This window comes from Manis pentadactyla, chromosome 3, assembly GCF_030020395.1.
Source record: "Manis pentadactyla isolate mManPen7 chromosome 3, mManPen7.hap1, whole genome shotgun sequence".
NCBI lineage: Eukaryota > Metazoa > Chordata > Mammalia > Pholidota > Manidae > Manis > Manis pentadactyla.
The window spans coordinates 4,677,038-4,696,543 of record NC_080021.1 but is presented as its reverse complement, the minus strand read 5'-3'; the positions used below and the strand labels follow the sequence as shown (position 1 = coordinate 4,696,543).

The 19,506-nt window shown below is 50.8% G+C and overlaps 1 protein-coding gene across 1 annotated transcript in view; it reads right to left on the bottom strand.

The window, feature by feature from the left end:
* LOC130682783 (zinc finger protein 768-like) overlaps positions 1–19,506 on the bottom strand; it is a 28,215-nt gene that overhangs the window by 5,862 nt on the left and 2,847 nt on the right. The window contains exons 4-8 of the mRNA XM_057497592.1: positions 3,943–3,977; positions 3,729–3,862; positions 3,364–3,555; positions 2,997–3,051; positions 350–752 (exon numbers count right to left, since the gene is read on the bottom strand). Coding sequence (XP_057353575.1) covers positions 350–752; positions 2,997–3,051; positions 3,364–3,555; positions 3,729–3,862; positions 3,943–3,977 — 819 coding nt within the window. The remainder of the gene's footprint in view (positions 1–349; positions 753–2,996; positions 3,052–3,363; positions 3,556–3,728; positions 3,863–3,942; positions 3,978–19,506) is intronic.

Sequence of the window (19,506 nt, the reverse complement as noted above, 5' to 3'; positions counted from 1 at the left end):
CGGACTAGGATTGCACTTGGGGAATCTATGCGACACTGAATCAGGGATGTTTGCAGATTTTACCTACTGGATATTTCACATCCTACTTGTTTATAGAAGAAACCTTGGAAATCTAATTTCAAGGAAAGAACAGGGAAGGTTAATAAATGCCAGCAGCTGGGAATGACGTGACCCCTGGTGGCTGTCACAGCGGTACGTGTGGGCCTGTCCCGGGGCGTCACACTGGCCAGGAGGAGGGGGCCCTGTACCAGGGTGTCACACTGGGCGGGGTGGGGGTGCTGTCCACAGGCCGCGGTCGTCTTTCCCAAACCCAGGGAGCGCCCAGGACCACCCCGCGAACCCCACTTACCTACCGCCACACCGCCGCCGGAAGCGCCGCCTCCCACGTCCGCTGCGCGCACTTCCGGCGACGCTCTAGGCCGTCGGAGGACTGTGTGCTCAATTGCCCTGGAGGCCGGCCCCCACCCCCATCCCCTCCGGCCTATCCGCAAGGCGGTTCCCTGTCGCGACAGTGCGGCGCCCCCGCCCCCAGGGGCCTCCCAGCCATCCCCGCCTGGACTCCATCGCCTCCAGCCGGCTCCAGGGATGAGGTTAGGGGAGTCAGTGGGTTCGGTGGCCGAGCTGACTGGGGAACGAATGAAGGAGGCAGGCAGCGGTGCCAGTGGAGAAGGGGGCGCGCCATGGGGTAAGGAGGCAGGCCGAGGTAAGGGACAGCGGGGGTCAGGGTCAGGAAGCTTCCCCTTGGAGGAGAGCTAGAGAAAACCGGCGCCAGGCCGGGCCTGGCCACTGGTCCCCAGCACGTGGATCCCCCTTAACAAGCCTAAGGCAGCGAAGAAATCCCCTCTCCTGGCCCCCCTTAAGGCACTTTCTCCTCTCAGCTTCTGGGACAACCCCACTTCACGTTTCCCTGGTCACTGATGCGCGGTGACCACACCCTTAGGGGCTTGAAGCGAGCTGGGGTTATGATCTCCTGGTTCCTTTGGGCCTTGAGCCTGGGCGCAACCTGGACTGGTCCTGTGCTGTGTCTGCTGGTCTACCCGGAGGGCTCAATGGGGAAGCATCTGCTCCCAAAGTCCCGCGGTTGTCAGCAGGGTTTGGCCCCTAAGGGTGGGAGTCCTGTGGTTTGGACATGTGGGTTGGGGTGCGGGTGCTCCCACAGGCGGAGTCCTTGGGCTTCTCCACAGATGGGTGCTCTCATGTTTATCACTGCTGAGAAACCTTTGCAGCACCTGTCAGACACATGCCATGGGGCTGGGCTAAGGGGCATGTCCCCAGCCCCAACTCAGTTGCCTCTCCATGTCCTAGGCATTCTCCTGTCAACGAGAAGTCCCTCCTCAACCACCTCATTCTGATGTGCTTCCAGAAACCCTAGAGCCCAGAGAGCCCCTGCTCTCTGACAATGTCTCTTTGTAAGAGCTCCTTCTAGAAAGCCTTTCTCTGGTGTCCCTCCCCCACCCCCCACCGTTCTCAGCCCACTCACCAAACAGCTTTTCCCCAGCAGGCCCAGGGTTACCTGAAGGGCCTGCTCTTCACTTCTGCTGGGGGGCCCTCCTCTCATGCGTCCTGGTCACAGCTCTCCTTCCTTCTGGGGGTGCTTTTCTCTCGATATTCCCCTAGATCACTCTGGAACCCTCCCTATTGCCACCCCCCAGGATGGGCCTGTGACCAGTCTCTCTAGGGGTTTTCACAGAAAAACTGCGGAGGTCCCTGTCCTCTGCAGTCATGGGCTAAGATGGCTGTAGACCTGGGGAAGGCCAGTCAGCAGCTGGAGCCCGAGGCCACGTGAGGCCCTGCAGAGATGAGAGGTGGAGTGATGACAGAGACAACGCCTGGACTTCTTGGGTTCCCTTGGTCCTTCCAGGTCCGCCTGCTGCCCACACGGTGCTGAGGATCCACTCAACTTCAAGGGCTCAGGCCCCAGGCCTCAGAGAGCTGGGAAGTGTCCAGACTTGCTGGGAAGCTTCAGGGGACCAGACAGGCTGGGCAGGTGGTGAGGGGAGGAGGCCCAACTCCTAGCGACTGGCCATGGCCCTAACCATGCTCATGGGCTGTCTGTCCCTCCAAGAATTCAGTCCTCGTGGGTGTTGCAGAGAGCAGAAGCCCCAGCTACACCCACCTTTGATAGCGCCTTCCTGGGTCAATCACCATGAGACCTGGGTTTCCAGAGGAGGGAGCTAGCCACAGGAAAGGGGGGCCGACACCCAGCACTCTGGCAGGATAAGCCAGGTCACACCGCGCTAATAGGCAAGCACCAAATCCCCATGGCCGGAAACACAGAAGCCCATGTTCACAGCTGGCTGCTGGGCTGTCACCCCTGGGCCTCCCTCATTCAGGGCCAGGTGGACAGAGCATCACTGGAACACCACTGGCTCTTCTGGGTTCCCATTACTGCTCAAGAGCAAGTCTTCGGCATGGCAGGGCTCATGAGAACTGGGGTGTATGGTTCTGCTACAGTTTGGGGGAGGAGTTGGGAGAGCAAGGCCACAGAGGTGGTCAGCCCAGGGCCGGAAGGAATGGGGCCCCGGCAGTTTGAAACCCCTCATCGCCAAAACAGACCAGAAATAGCTTCAGAACGAAGAGGGAAGGGCAGAATGCAGACCACAGCCTGCAGGTCCCCCAGTGGGTGAAGGGTGGTTGAGTGCACCATGTGCGCCCTGCTCACAGACAGGCAGCCCTCCCCCAGGGCAGAGGGCTGCAGCCCCAGGCCCCGGGCCCTGGGGCCTCTCCCACAATCCCAGAGTGTGCACCTGCCAGTCCACCCGCCACTTCTTGTGTCATCTTTTTCACTGCCAGCTGCGCCAGTAAACACTTTGGGGCATATGCCTGCCTCATACTGAATTATTTGCAACAAATCATAAAAATTATAAAACATTCCTAAAAATTAAAGCATTTAAAGAATAAAAATTGGGGTTTTCCTCCGCATCCCAGGGGAACAGTGCAGGTATTCTGGGAGGGCTGCTCTTCCCCAGGCAACATTCCCAGCACCCAAGCCTGACCTCGCGCTGCCCAGCCTCTGGCCCCGGCTCGCAGGTGTGGTACCTTCGGCCATTCCTATAAAGGGACAAAATGGACGAGAATGCATCCGGGATTAGGAGCCAGGGGCCCGAGCACACTATTTTTGGACAGGGCCAGGTACCACCTATTAACCTTTTTAAAAAGTAACCCTTTACAAATGTAAGACCAACGCGCACGGATGGCTGTTCACCATCAGGCCGCAGGCGCTGGTCTGGGACCCGTACCGGCTGCCCTGCGTCCTTCGTTTCCCTGCGTGTCCGCCCACAGCAAGGCCGTCAGGCCCCCCAAGGAGGGGAGGGGCGCGAAGGCTGGACAGGGTCGGGGTGGGCGGCGCGCAGGCAGCCTGACCAGGGACACCGCGAGCCCGAGCTCAGGGTGCGCAGCGGAACGGCTCTCCCGGCCAGGGGCGTAAGAAGCCCCGCACGGCCCCGAAGGCGTGGCGCTCGGCTGGCAGGCGTAGGGCCCGAAGGCCTGGCCGCATCCGCACCTGCGAACGGCCTCTCGCCAGGCTGGATCCTCCGATGCCTCAGCACATCCGACCTGCGGCCAGAAGCCCCACCCGCGCTGGCTGGCATCTCCCCAGTCCGCGCTCCCAGGCCTCGGCGCCCACTGCCCCGGCAGAGCGCTCGCTGGCCCAGCTGGGCCTCCCCACACCTGCTGGGTGCTGAGGGGCCCTCCAGCCCTTCCCAGCGACGGGCCTCCTGCCTGCTCACTCCTCCTGGTGGGTCACCAGGCTCATGGTGGCGCTGGCTTTGCTTCTGGACTCGTGTTGATAGCCCATCTCCTCCCTAGGACAGGCCTGGTCCCGCGTGGCAGTCTGGCCCACCCTCGCGAACCACGGCCGCTTCTGCACGACCAGCAAGTTCCCAGGCTTTGCCCCTAGGACCCCCTGGGGCTCCACCACCTCCAGGGTTTGTGCCTGCTTACCTGCTCCTCCTCACTCTGTGCTCCATCCTCAAGGTCTGAAACCAGAAAGGGAGGCAGCAGAGGTCACCAGACTCTGAGCCAGAGAATGAGCCTCCAGATAAGGCACTATCATCTCATTCCAATCTGGGAAAGGGCACTAGGAAGTTAGGACCTCTGTCCAGGATGGGAAAGGGCACCGATGGGATTGAGGCCGGGGCGGTGGGGCGGCGGCTGCCACACGGGAAAGGGGTGGAGGCGTGGACCCAGAACATCCCAAGTCCCACACGGCACTGCCACCGTGACACTGTGGGGTCTGTCCGGCCTCAGAGACACCTCCCTCAGGGGACAGGAACCACTGGGGACCGCAGGGTGTGCGCATCCCCTGCCAGGCTGTTGTGACCGTCCCAAGGTGAAAGGTGTGGAGCACCGTCCAAGACGAGGCCACAGAGCTGTTGTGGGGAGACAAGCCTGCTGCTCTCAGGACTGCACTGCCCGCCGCTGGGCTGCCGGCCAGAGCACTCACTCCACAGCCTCTGCAGCCTGTGTGCAGACCGAAGATGGACCTGCAGCCGTGGGTTTGGATGTCTGCCTCTTGCCCCCTGTGCTGAGGTGACAGAACTTCATCCTTGATATTACCTGCAGTCCGCCTGTTTTTCCTAAAAATAGGGCAAGTCTGGGCAAGTTGAGTAGAGGCTTTGTCCCTCCTTTCCCTCAAACTACACTGAAAAGACAAACAGCTCGTAAGGAATGGACTGCAGAGCAGCATAGCCCCGGGAGGCCTCACCCCGGCAGCACTAGGCTGAGCAGCCCATGGACAAGGCACTGGCACGGAGCTGTGGGCCTCTGCAGGGGTTGCACATGGCTGTGGGAGGGCCAAGGGGGCCACCACAGACCCACCCTGACATGGGCAGGCAGGGGTAGTGCCTGGGGCCTTAGGGAGACCTCCCAAGGTGGGGAATGGGTGAGGCGTCTCAGCTTCAAGGCCAGGTGCCTCCAGGAGAGGTGCCCCCAGCAAGGAATATGGCAGAGCTGGTGACAGGACAGTGGGCTCAAGTCAGGGTGAGCCTGGCCTAGCCCCACCATCCCTCCGCTGTTTTCCCACAGGGCAGGCCCCAAGCATCTCAGGAGGCCCTGGGATAACTTCTAGAATTCCAGTGAGGACATTACAAATGGCATCACTAAAAAGAAGGAAAGAGCTCAGAGAAAGGTTCCAGTGTCACAGATGAGGTTATAAATCTGCAGAGCGCAGAAGGAATGGAAGGAAAGGCATCTCCATCCCCTGGTGGGAGGAGCAGAAGCAGAGGGCAGTCAGTAGCTCCCAGGAGCTGAGGGGTCAGCCCCACAGCCCCAGGGACCTGAGTCCCACCTCCAGCCTAAATGGGCCTGGCCAAGGACCCTGGGCTCCAGGTGAGGACATGGCTGGGCTGACACTTGAACAGCAGCCGGTGAGGCCTGGACTCCTGACCCCCAGCGTCTGTGAGATAGCAGAAGGGATGTCTGAGAGAGGATTCCCAGTGAGACACCTGGTGGCCCTAAGACTAGAAAATTGAGTTTGATGAGGGGAAGTCACAGCACACGGAGACTCAGCAGACACTTAGGCCAGTCCTGAGGGGCATGTCAGGGCTATGGGGTCAGGGAACACCCCCCCCAGGACCTGCTCCTGCTGTGCTGGGTGCTCGGGACACAGAGATGCCAGGGCATCACAGTGCCTGCCCTTGGGGGCTCACAAAAGAAGGCAGGGACATGGAAGACATGCTGTCATGGCGCAGCAGTTGCCAGGCAGCGGTGGGCACAGGGTCACTTCAGGAGCAGAGACAAGCGAGCAGCTGACTCCTTCAAGAGTGAGGCCCGCAGGTGCCCACACAGCTGGTCCTGAAGCCTGAGGAGGGAGGAAAGGCAGCACGGTGAGGGTGGAGGGAACGGCGAGGGCACAGGGCCCTGCCGCTGATCCCCTGGAGCCCCCGAGGACCCCGGCTAAGAAACGCTGGGACCTGAGAGGTCTGGGATGGAAAAGTGACCGAGACAGACAATCTTGAGAAGCAAAAATGGGGTCAAAGCAACAATGTTCATGTTGAGAAACTATGTGAATTCTTAGTCACCTTTGAAGTACAAGTTAGAATAATTTGCTAGGATTTCATTGCACACTATTTCTTGTCAACTCTTCCTTAAAAGTTTTTGTAAAAAGCAAACAAGGCTAAAGAGCAATAGCACAGGGACAGAGGAGCAACGGAGACACAGGGCAGGGCGAGACAGGCAGGCTCTCTCCTACCGGTCTCCTGAAGGAGAGGCCTGGATTGGGGACTGTGAATGGCACGGGGACTGTGGCAGTGAGCCAGTAGCCCCCTGCCCCACGTGTGTGGGTCTCAAACTCACTGCGTTGAGCAAAGGAAGCCAGACCCAAGGCAGTGCATATGCTACAACTCCATTTCTCCAAAGTCCCACAGCGGTGGGACCACGCAGAAGCTAGAGGGGTGGTCACACTGGGGTGACTGGAGGGGAGTTCTGCAAAGTCCTACATGTTCACCTGGGTGGGTTTACGAGATGTACAAAGTCAAACACTACATTTAAGGTGTGGGAATTTCAAAGATATTAAGCTACACCCTAATGAAACATTTAAAAACACCACCACCATATCCCAGGAAAAATCATGTAATGTGTCAACAGCATCATGCATCCTGGTGAAGCTATGCAAGTTGGGGGATAAGGGAAGACGGGATGGGCTCCTGCATGGTGAGTGCATGGCACATGCTCAGCGAAGGCCTGAAAGGCAAAACCCCCAACCACAAACACAGGGGGATCCCGAGAACTTCACACCTCCCCAAGCTGTCCTTCAAGAGCGAGGGTGATGGAGAGTGTCGCCGTGCTTTTTTATTATTTTTAATTTTGGTATCATTAATCTACAATTACATGAAGAACATTATGTTTACTAGGCTCCCCCCTTCACCAAGTCCCCCCCACATACCCATTCGCAGTCACTGTCCATCACCATAGTAAGATGATGTAAGACCACTACTTGTCTTCTCTGTGTTGCACAGCCCTCCCCATGCCCCCCCACACTATACATGCTAATCGTAAGGCCCCCTTTCTTCTCCCCCCCCTTATCCCTCCCTTCCCACCCATCCTCCCCAGTCCCTTTCCCTTTGGCAACTATTAGTCCATTCTTGGGTTCTGTGATTCTGCTGCTGTTTTGTTCCTTCAGTTTTCCTTTGTTCTTATACTCTACATATGAGTGAAATCATTTGGTACTTGCTCTCTTTCTCTGCCTGGCTTATTTCACTGAGCATAATACCCTCTAGCTCCATCCATGTTGTTGCGAATGGTAGGATCTGTTTTTTTCTTATGGATGAGTAATATTCCATTGTGTATATGTACCACATCTTCTTTATCCATTCATCTACTGATGGACATTTAGGTTGCTTCCATATATTGGCTATTGTAAATAGTGCAGCCATAAACAGGGGTGCATCTGTCTTTTTCAAACTGGAGTGCTCCATTCTTAGGGTAAATTCCTAGAAGTGGAATTCCTGGGTCAAATGGTATTTCTATTTTGAGCATTCTGAGGAACCCCATACTGCTTTCCACAATGGTTGAAATAGTTTACATTCCCACCAGCAGTGTAGGAGGGTTCCCCTTTCTCCACAACCTCGCCAACATATGTTGTTGTTTGTCTTTTCGATGATGGCGATCCTTACTGGTGTGAGATGATATCACATTGTGGTTTTAATTTGCATTTCTCTGATGACAAGTGATGTGGAGCATCTTTTCATGTGTCTGTTGGCCATCTAAATTTCTTCTTTAGAGAACTGTCTATTCAGTTCCTCTGCCCATTTTTTAATTGGATTATTTGCTTTTTGTTTGTTGAGGTGTGTGAGCTCTTTATATATTTTGGATGTCAATCCTTTATCAGATCTGTCATTTATGAGTATATTCTCCCATACTGTTGGATGCCTTTTTGTTCTATTGATGGTGTCCTTTGCTGTACAGAAGCTTTTAGGCTTGATATAGTCCCACTTGTTCATTTTTGCTTTTGTTTCCCTTGCCCATGGAGATATGTTCATGAAGAAGTCACTCATGTTTATGTCCATGAGATTTTTTCCTATGTTTTTTTCCTAAGAGTTTTATGGTTTCATGACTTACATTCAGGTCTTTGATCCATTTCGAATTTACTTTTGTGTATGGGGTTAGACAGTGATCCAGTTTCATTCTCTTACATGTAGCTGTCCAGTTTTGCCAGCACCATCTGTTGAAGAGACTGTCATTTCCCCATTCTATGTCCATGGCTCCTTTATCGTATATTAATTGGCCATATATGTTTGGGTTAATGTTTGGAGTCTCTATTCTGTTCCACTGGTCTGTGGGTCTGCTCTTGTGCCAGTACCAAATTGTCTTGATTACTCTGGCTTTGTAGTAGAGCTTGAAGTTGGGGAGTGAGACCCCCCCACTTTATTCATCCTTCTCAGGATTGCTTTGGCTATTCGGGGTCTTTGGTGGTCCCATATTAATTTTTTTGTTTGTTTGTGAGGGCATCTCTCATATTTATTGATCAAATGGTTGTTAACAACAAAAAAATTCTGTATAGGGGAGTCAATGCTCAATGCACAATCATTAATCCACCCCAAGCCTAATTTTCATCAGTCTCCAGTCTTCTGAGGCATAACAAACAAGTTCTTACATGGAGAACAAATTCTTACATAATGAATAAGTTACATGGTGAACAGTACAAGGGCAGTCATCACAGAAACTTTCGGTTTTGCTCATGCATTATGAACTATAAACAGTTCAAATATGAATACTCATTTGATTTTTATACTTGATTTATATGTGGATACCACATTTCTCTCTTTATTATTATTATTTTTAATAAAATGCTGAAGTGGTAGGTAGATACAAGATAAAGGTAGAAAACAGAGTTTAGTGTTGTAAGAGAGCAAATGTAGATGATCAGGTGTGTGCCTGTAGACTATGTGTTTGTCCCGTCCAGCGGGACCTAGTTATTTGTGGAGACGAAGGGGATCTGACCTGGAAGAAAATGGGGGCGAGAGAAGAGCGAAGGCAAGACAGTATTCTGATCAAGCCTTCAAATTTTATTGTAAGACGGGGGTAGATATACACCAGTGTTCAGGGGCAGAGTGGGCCATAGGATACTTGTAAGCAGGGGATTGGCTGCATAGCAGGGATGGCGCAGCGAGTTACATTCTGATTGGTATATGATAATGGGGAAGGAGGGGGAGAAGAGTATCTCTTGGCGCGCGCGGGCTTTCTTGTTGGCGCGCGCGGGCTCGCAGCTAATCTCCAGGAAGTGAAGCAGGAACCTCATGAACTGTGGTCGTCTTGTTGTTTCAGTGGCCATCTTGTTGCCTTTGTGTGGCTCCCAACATCTCCTCCCTTTCTATTTATTTCAGAAAGGTGGGCCTTAATCGAGTGAGGGAATAGAGGCCTGGCTCCTCCAGTAAGGTAACATCTTGCGAATGTCTACCTATATGCTCTCGGTATCTTTTAGGGAGGAGAGGCAGAGCTGAAAGCCAAATTGCTAGCTGATATTAAGGCTTTATGTACATATGGATACCAACCTCTATGCAAACCAGGCATATTCTCAGGGAGGACCAGAGAGGTTCTAGGAAGAACCCTCCCTTGCGGTACTTTGTCTCGCACTCATCTCGATGCCCATACCCTCACAGTTAGGGGTATGCTTGGTTCTGGCCGACCAGCATATGGGCCACATTAATTACGGTGTCAGAATCGATGGTACCATGGTTGAGGCGTTTGTAAAGTAGAGAACTGGAGACCGGGAGCGTTGGTTGGCTCGGTATCAGACTCTTCATCACAGGCTGTAAGTCTGTGATAATGAACAGCAACTGCTGGCTTGACGAGCTGGTCAACCTGCTCTCGAATAAAGGCTGTTAGTTTTCTTAAGGCCCAAGGGCCAAAAGACACTAAAAGGAGGAGTCCTGCTAAGGGTCCAAGGATGGTGGGGATTAGAGCTGTGAGCCATGGGGACTTAGTGAACCAGGACTCAAAGGGACTTTGGCTAGCTTCTCGCTCTCTCTTTCTCTGGTCTAGCCTTTCTCTAAGCTTTGACATTGAATCTCTTATTATTCCGGAGTGGTCTGCATAAAAACAGCATTCTTCTCTTAAAGCTGCACACAGTCCTCCATCTTTTAGGAGCAGTAGATCTAGCCCCCGTCTATTCTGCAAGACGACCTCAGAAAGGGAAGTCAGAGATTCTTCAAGTTTGGTAATAGATTGTTCTATGGTTTTTAGATCGTCGTCAATGGCGGTTCTCAGCCCTTCATAGTTTTGGTTCCCCTGGATGATGGCAGCTGTCCCTGTTCCTACTCCTGCTGCAATTCCTACTCCCACTAATGTGGCTAGGGTCAACGAGACTAATTCTCTCTTGTACCTATTTTTAGGGTCGAACTCAGTGACAAATGAGGGATCACTATGATATATAAGCCTCGGCACTAGTTGAACCATAACACAGAAATCATGGGAGAAATTGAAAACAGAGGTGGAAACACACGGTGTTAGTCCAGTGTTACAAGCCCACCATCCTTGACGGGGAGGGACTAGATATCTGTTTTCACCTGAGGAAACTATGGGTATGGTGTGATTACACAGACTCTTATGGGTTGAGGGAATTGTTCCTAAACATGTAGCTTTTCCAGTTACCTCAGTCAGGGTTAACTTCTGCATGCCCCAGCCACAGGCTTCGTGGCTGGTCGTATTGTTAAAATTGCCCAACAATCCTAGTCCTTCATAGTAAGGAGGTGAAGAGGAAAAGCATAACCAACAGGATTTGGTAGAATTTGGGTTGGTGGTATTTAGAACTCGGAAAGCTCCTTCAAGGAGGTTGAGAAGGCGCTGTCCGGTGCTAGGAAGGAAGGTGGGTCGGTTAAGAGTGGAGGCGAAGGAAGGGGTGGCAGCGTCTGCAGGTGGGGCTAGGGTCGGCGCGGGCGGGGCTGGGAGACGCGGCTGGTCTCGCAAGACAGCGTTGGGTCCTACTGGGACAGCCGGAAGAGGCTCTACTTTGAGCTTGATCGTAAGCAAGACTCCATCGTCATAACGTTCTTTGTACAGTCTTAGTCCCCATGAGGCCCCTGTTGTCCAAAGGGTACTCTTTTTCCCATGATCGGTGAACTCGACACGCAACGGGTGACACCATGTTTTGCACGTGTCATCGTTGCCCCAATTTGGGTTCCCTTGGCTCCGTGTTTTTGGGTGGGTGTAATTAGCGGTGACCTTAATAAGGTCCCATGAGGAGGAGGGCTGCCAGTAGGTGTCACCTGAGGTCTCACAACCCCAGCTTTTACAAAAAAAGTCCGCTCTTCCTCCACACTTATGGTTAAGGGCTTGGCTGCGATGGAAGCCAGGGCAAACGTAGAAGGTGAGGGTCTTTAACCTGCTCCTCCTGCCAAGCTCTCCACATCCTCCCCAAGGGTCTAATCCTAGTCTCCCAGGGGGTGAGGGGGAGTCGGGGGGTTTTTGGAAGTCTTTGTGCCCTTCTAAATCCCAATCGGCTGGAGCACCTATTGCTAATTTGCACAGGTCGGGGTACAGGTCTGGCCACCAGGAATAGGGGTGTGCTATTTTTGACACACTCCAAACTACGTCCCCTGCCCCACTACTCACTATCCAGGTCAAGTTGTGAGGCTGATGTGGGCTGGAACCTCTGCCTGGGGGAAGGGAACACAGTACTAGTACAATGGCGCACAGTTCGAAGGTGATCATCTTAGGGGCGTTCTGCTGATCTTAAGCCGGAGAGGATTCTTGGTAGATTAGGCTCTCTACGCGGGATGGTCGTCAGTCGTTTCGGTTGAGACAACAGGTTTCACATGAGATGCGTGGATCCACCTGAAATTAAACAGAAAGGAAAGGCTTCTCAGGGTTTAATATGCCCTGGACTAGAATTATTGTTTTTGCTTTTATTTGTGTCTAGAAGTTTAATGAGTCTGTCTGGGAGCCATCGGGCATTTTGTGCCTTAGCATCATATATGCAAGCATGTCCTTTCCCCCATATGAGCACAGGGTCAGGCCCGTGCCATGTGTTGGTCATCGGATCTCTCCACATAGCCTGTGCATAATTATCTGCCGTGGAGGGATGCCAAAGGCGATCAGCAGCGGTTTTACCCGCGGAGTCATAAGTAAGGAAATTAAGAACAAACAATGCATGATTTAGGAGTGTCTTTGCATTACCTGTTTTCGGATAGAGTACTTCTCCCCCCGACTGAAGTTTGAATAACATGTTTTTAAGGGTTAAGTGGGCTCTTTCAACAATGCCTTGGCCTTGGGGATTATAGGGGATTCCTGTTATGTGCTTAATACTTAACTGCGCACAGAACTGTTTAAAGCTAGAGCTGGTGTATCCAGGCCCATTGTCAGTTTTTAAGATTTTAGGTGGTGGTAGATATGCCAGGCATGAGAGAACATGGGTAATAACATTTTTAGTTGCCTCTCCCGTTTGCAAGGATGCACATAGGAAACCACTACATGTGTCAATAGACACATGGATATATTTTAATTTACCAAAGGGAGGGTAATGAGTGACATCCATTTGCCATATCTCTCCTGGAACTAACCCCCGGGGGTTGATTCCGTTATGAGGCTCTGGGAGGAGAGTTAGACATCCTTGACATTGCCGAACTATTTGGCGGGCCTGTTCTCGGGTGATTGAAAATTTGAGTCTAAGAGTATGAGCATTGAGATGATGTAGTTCATGAGCCCGTTGGGCTGCAGCCAAGGGTGAGTCTGACGTGACAGAGGCTACTAATTGAGTCGCCAGATCAACTCTGTCATTGCCTTTGGCAAGCGGCCCTGGAAGGCCAGTGTGAGCGCGTATGTGCCCGATGAAAAAAGGGGCATCGCGGTTTAGAATTAATTTTTGCAATTTTGCGAATAGGGGGGAAGCATTTGTAGAGGGACGTATGTAAGGCACTGTCTCTAATAGGGGAACAGAGGTTGCTACATAGGCACTGTCAGTGTAAAGGTTAAAGGGGGCATCTATTAAAAGCTCAAAAACTTTGATTATTGCAGTTAGTTCAACAAGTTGTGCAGAAGAGAGGTCTGTCTGTATTCGAGTAACTTGCCCATTAATACTGGAAGCGGCTATACCGGAGGAGGACCCATCAGAGAACACCATTACGGCCCCAGCAATTGGCGTGGTTTTAGTCCTCTTGGGAAAGACAACCGGGGTCTTTTGAAGGAACTGGACTAATCTGTCTGCAGGGTAATGATTGTCTATTGTCCCCTGGAAGGAGGTGCAGCTAATTGCCCAATCATCATCATGTTGAATAAGCCATTGTAATTGAGATGTATTGTATGGGAGGGTTATAACTTCAGGGTCTCTCCCAAACAACTTGAGAGCTGCCTCTCGGCCTAAACGTAAGAGGGCAGCAACTAATTGAGGATAGGTAGCTAAGACTCTAGGGGGGGAGGCTGGCAAATGAACCCAAAATAGTGGATGGTTTTGCCAAAGGACTCCTGTAGGGGAGAAGGGGGTAGGGAAAATGAGCAGCCACAAACTTAGATGTGGAGAGAAGTAGCTAATGGTCTGTTCAGAAATAGCCCGCTCTACAATGGTTAATGCCCTTTGTGCTTCTGATGAAAGCGAGCGGGGGGAGGAAGGATCAGGGTCTCCACGTAAGACATCAAACAAGGGCTTTAACTCTCCGGTGGTCAGCTTTAAATAAGGCCTGAGCCAATTGATGTCTCCTAGCAGACGCTGAAAATCATTAAGAGTGTTTAAGGAGCTTCTCTTTAACTGAATTTTTTGAGTGAGGATTTTATTAGAAAATAATTCAAAGCCTAAAAAAAGTTGGGGGGGGTGGACCTGGACTTTTTCTGGGGAAATTTGTAGTCCTCGATCTCGGAGGGCAGTGACTAGCTGTTGACTGGCCGCATAGAGCTGTTGCTGGTCAGGACTGGCAAGAAGAATATCATCCATATAATGGATAATATACAAAGTGGGGAAGAGCAACCTAAAGGGGTCTATAGTCTGGGCTACAAACTTTTGGCAAAGAGTAGGACTGTTGGCCATTCCTTGTGGGAGAACTCTCCACTGAAACCGGGGAGAAGGCCCTACACAATTGGTAATGGGTATACTAAAGGCAAAACGTTTGCAATCATCAGGATGCAAAGGTATGGAGAAAAAGCAGTCTTTTAGATCAATTACTAATTTGACATACCCTTTAGGGATGGCTATTGGAGAGGGAATTCCCGGTTGTAATGCGCCCATAGAGACCATAGTCTTATTAACCGCCCTGAGGTCCTGTAGGAGCCTCCACTTGCCTGATTTCTTTTGGATTACAAAGATTGGGGTATTCCAAGGGGATGTAGAAGGTTCAATATGTCCAGCAGCCAGCTGTTCCTGCACTAACTCTATGGCTGCATTTAATTTTGTAGTGGTAAGGGGCCATTGATCGATCCAGACAGGAACATCACTTTTCCAAGTAATCTTGTCTGCCTGGAGTGCAGGAGGAGCAACGGCCCTTACGAAAAATGTTTTTCAAACCCTAAACCTGAGCGGTCTATCTTAGGCGTGGCCAGTATCGGGTTGGGATCTCCCTGTTTTAGTTTGCCCAACCCCTGACCAGGGAGGTAACCCTGTGAAAGCATCTGCTGTGTTACAACTTCATTAGGGCTACACATGATGACCTTCATTTGAGAGAGGATATCTCTTCCCCAAAGATTTACCGGTAACCCAGGAACTACGAAGGGTTGAATGGATCCGGTATTTCCTTCTTCATCTTCCCAGTTTAATAACTGTGAGCTCTGTAAGGTGTTTCTTGACTGCCCAATTCCTTGTAGATGGGTCAAGGAAGCGTGTAAGGGCCAGCTGGAGGGCCATGAAGCCTGAGATATGACCGTAGAGTCGGCCCCCGAATCTAAAATTCCTTCAAATACTTTTCCTTGGATCTTAAGTTTAAGAGTGGGGCGTTCTTTAGTAATAGCTTGGATCCAATATAAGTCTGAAGAACCTGGGGTAGAGGAGCCTCGCTGCTTATGAATAGCAGGGTGAGATGTACTTAAAGGGAGGGGGAGCGCCTGCGCAAGGCGCTGACCTTTCATAATGCTGATAGGGCACTGGGGGGCACTAGCAAGAATTTTTATTTCTCCAGTATAGTCATTGTCAACTAAGGAAGGGTGGACAATAAGGCCGTTTATTGTGGTGGAAGCTCGCCCTAAAATTAGAAAATAAGTATCTTTGGGAGGTGGGCCATAAATTCCTGTGGAAATAATTGTAATTCCCTCTTCAGGCGTTAATATTGTTGAGGAGGAGGCACAGAGGTCAAGTCCTGCACTCCCGGGTGTGGCCCGATAGAGGGCGGGAGTGCTACAGCTAGGCTGTTCCCCGAGGCCGGCTGAAATGGAATTGGCTGGGGGGCCCGGGGCTGGCCCCTCAGCCCGTTTCCCTGAAAAGGGGGGGTGAAAGGATTTGTGGTACTGTAAAAAGGATTTGTTGGATTGTTACGGCACTCTTTGGCCCAGTGCCGCCCCTTATGGCAGCGAGGGCAAATACCGGGGACTGACCCAACTCTAGGAGGAGGAGCTGTGGTAGGGCATTGGCGAGCGAAATGGCCTGGCTGTCCACATTTAAAGCAGTTACGCATAGGCGGTGCGCCCCTGGGGAAGGAAGGAGGATAAGAAACCGGGGGAGTTTGAACAGCGGCACCTACAGCTAAAAGGGCTTGGACTTTGGATGTAAAAGGATCGACATCTCTACACATTCTCAGCATTTCATCAAGAGTTTTGTCTCGAGTCTTACCGCGGAGGACGGCTCGACATGCCGAATTGGCGTTTTCATAGGCTAGCTGTTTTACAATCTTATCATTGGCAGCCGCGGAACCAAGGGTCCTTTCGGCGGCCTCTAACAGTCTGCTAACAAATTCGCTATAGTCTTCTTGCGAGCTTTGAGTGATCTTAGTTAGAGGAGTGTTAGCAGTCCCGGAAGCAGGGAGTGATATCCAAGCGCCCAAAGCGGCATCTTTCACTTGAGATAGAAGACCAAGGGGAAGGCGCTGCTGCCTGGTTTCAGAGATATATCTGCCCTGTCCCGTAAGCTTATCAAAAGTCCAGGACGCTGTTGGGGAATGAGGGTCTTTTACATTGGCAGCAGCGATGGTCTGACAGCGGTCAGCAAAATCTGCCTTCCAAGTTAAAAACTGACCACGGGTAAGCACAGCCTGGACTATACGCAGCCATTCACCTGGGAGTAAATGTCCTCCTCGAGACAGCGAATCAAGAACAGAAAGGGTAAAAGGGGCATTGGGGCCATAAGCTTTAACGGCCGCGTTCAGCTCTTTTAAGCTTTTGAAATGGATTTTGTGAAATTCTCTAGGGCCATCAGCAGGCTCGGCCGGCTCTGGCTCAGCCTGCTCCTCTCCCTCACTTTCTATTTCCTGAGCAGCAGGGGCGTCTTCGCTATCGCTTTCAAGATCGCCCTCCTCCGGGCTATGTGTTGTGGAGGTGGGGCCAGAGCGGGCGGAGGCCCGGGTAAGAACAGGAAAGAGCAGTTTTTTAGGTTGTTTTTTAGGTTTTGTGGCTGTAAGCGGTTTCTTAGAGAGGCCCTTTTGCGAATATAATGCGGGACGAACTGGTTGGGAGACAACTAATTTTTGGAGATGGCAAGTTATTCTTTGTTCTACTATCTGTGCTATTAGGTCTTCAGTGCTGGTAGGGGGGCCAACAGGACCGGGAGCCGGAGGGGGTAGCGGAGGGGCCGACGGGGGCAAAAAGGCCGGGGCGCAAACATTGGGAGGCCGAATAGGGGGAGTGTAAGAGGCTCCTTTCAAAACTGGGGGTGTGTAAGAAGGGGGGTTAAGCGACGGGGCGGCAAGGGGCCAATCTGGGTTGTGATACTTGGCCGCCTCGTCTTCTAGTTCAGCCGCGTCTCCCGGATCTAAAGGCTCGCCATTTTGGCTCTTAGTCACGACTGGAAAAACCTTTTGTGTATCGACAAAGTCCGAATCTCGAGGGAGGGGCGGATAAATGCGACATTTGGGAGGGGTATCATGGAGGGCACCGAGCAAAGATGGTGTCGGACTAGGGGAGGGGGACTTAGCTGATTTTGGGGCAGGGGGATCACTCGAAAGGGACGATTTTGAGGCCGCCCGAGATAGGGGGCGGAGGCAATATTCTGCTACTGACAAGAGTTGACGTTTATCAGGGTCAGTATTTTCAACAATATCTCTGATAAGACCCCAATAGGAAAATACTGAAACAGGAACAGAGTCAGGGCCGTTTTTGATAAGGTAATCATTTAAATCTCTACCTACTTTCTGCCATTTTTTAGGATGAATTTCGGGGCCATTAATGATAAACCACGGACAGACTTCATCAACAAAAATAAAAAACTTTACCAAGTCTTTCTTTTTAACTCGAACTCCTCTCTCCCTAAGTGAACTTTTTAGGTCTCTTATGAAGACCGCTTCTTTACTTAATTTAGTTCCCATTTTCTTGTAAGGCGGCCGGTACTCACCAGGGACGACGGCTTCCGTGAGCGGCGAAAGGCGTCTCCTATTATTTCATTAGTAAGGGGTCTGCAGACGATCTCTTTCTCGGGGGTCCGCCTGCGAAAGATCCGCACTTCGAGCCCCACGTTGGGCGCCACTTGTCCCGTCCAGCGGGACCTAGTTATTTGTGGAGACGAAGGGGATCTGACCTGGAAGAAAATGGGGGCGAGAGAAGAGCGAAGGCAAGACAGTATTCTGATCAAGCCTTCAAATTTTATTGTAAGACGGGGGTAGATATACACCAGTGTTCAGGGGCAGAGTGGGCCATAGGATACTTGTAAGCAGGGGATTGGCTGCATAGCAGGGATGGCGCAGCGAGTTACATTCTGATTGGTATATGATAATGGGGAAGGAGGGGGAGAAGAGTATCTCTTGGCGCGCGCGGGCTTTCTTGTTGGCGCGCGCGGGCTCGCAGCTAATCTCCAGGAAGTGAAGCAGGAACCTCATGAACTGTGGTCGTCTTGTTGTTTCAGTGGCCATCTTGTTGCCTTTGTGTGGCTCCCAACATGTGTTAATCCAAGCTAGACAAGGGCAATAAAACATCCACGTATGCAGAAGATTTCTCTCAGAATGGGGGGGTGAGGTTCTAAGCCTCACCTCTGTTGATCCCCAATTTCTCACCTGATGGCCCCCCTGCGACTGTGCCTGTCTTAGGTTGTTCCTCCCTTGAGGAATCTTACCCGTCTCTGGCTACACAGTCATCTTCCGGGGCCATACAGGGAAATGTAAAGTTGGTAAGTGAGAGAGAAGCCTTATTGTTTGAAATGGTTAGCTTTTTATTTCTTTGCACATTTATGCCCTGTAGCTTCTATGCCCAGCATTTGTCTTGAGGTATCTTTACCACTTGGAAGAATTATGATACTCAGTAAATTTGATATGAGGCACGAATTCTATTTAAGGGTTGTAATTAGGAAGGAAGAAGAAAAGCTATAGAAGTAGCAGGCGGAAGAAAACATGGGAAGATTATTTCTTTGACATATCTTCTTGTAGAGTAACTTCAGCATGTATAGGTTTTAAGCTACTACTTAAATTGCGCACACACATTAACATAATAGGAGTATAGTTACATAACCAAAGCATATCTGTAATTACCAGCCATCTCCAGTGAAACCAAGAAAACCAGTTAGGCACCTTAGGCATTTGTGAAAACTTATCTATGATATGGTGGATATTGTCCATCTGAACTTGAACAGTCTGAGAGAAATCAGACAAATTAAAACAACCCATTCCTGGGGAATGTTCACATCCCATATGTTCTTTTAACAGTAAATAGTCTGTACTTGTAAGACTTTGGAGTGCTACAACTTGCACTTCTCCTAATTCTTGGTTGAGTTCCAACAGTGTAGATCCAGTCAAATCTGTTGTTTTACTGTATGCACAGGCCAGCTTAGATATCTCCTTCCTCATTCCCACGGCAAGTCCAGGAGCTGGTGGGATGAGTGCATCTACAGCTGTAGCAGTGCGTGGATCTTTGTTGGGGTTTTTTGATGATCATCTTCTGGCCTGAGTCTTCCAGAGAGTGCTGATGTTGGAAGTTCTCTTTCATATCATATCTTAGTTCATTTTCGGGGTAGCCCAATTAGGCTTTGATCCTCTGTATAAACACAAACAGACCCTTTGCCTACACTTTTATATGCCCTTTATACCCTTGTGTAGAACTCATTGGAGGTTACCACACAGGAACTGCCTTTTTTTGTTTTTTTTGTATCACTAATCTACACTTACATGACCCATATTAATTTTTGAACTATTTGTTCCAGTTCATTGAAGAATGCTGCTGGTAATTTGATAGGGATTGCACCGAATCTCTATATTGCTTTGGGCAGGATGGCCATTTTGACAATATTAATTCTTCCTAGCCAGGAGCATGGGATGAGTTTCCATTTGTTAGTGTCCTCTTTAATTTCTCTTAAGAGTGTCTTGTAGTTTTCAGGGTATAGGTCTTTCACTTCCTTGGTTAGGTTTATTCCTAGGTATTTTGTTCTTTTTGATGCTATTGTGAATGGAATTGTTTTCCTGATTTCTCTATTAGTTCATTGTTAATGTATAGGAAAGCCACAGATTTCTGTGTGTTAAT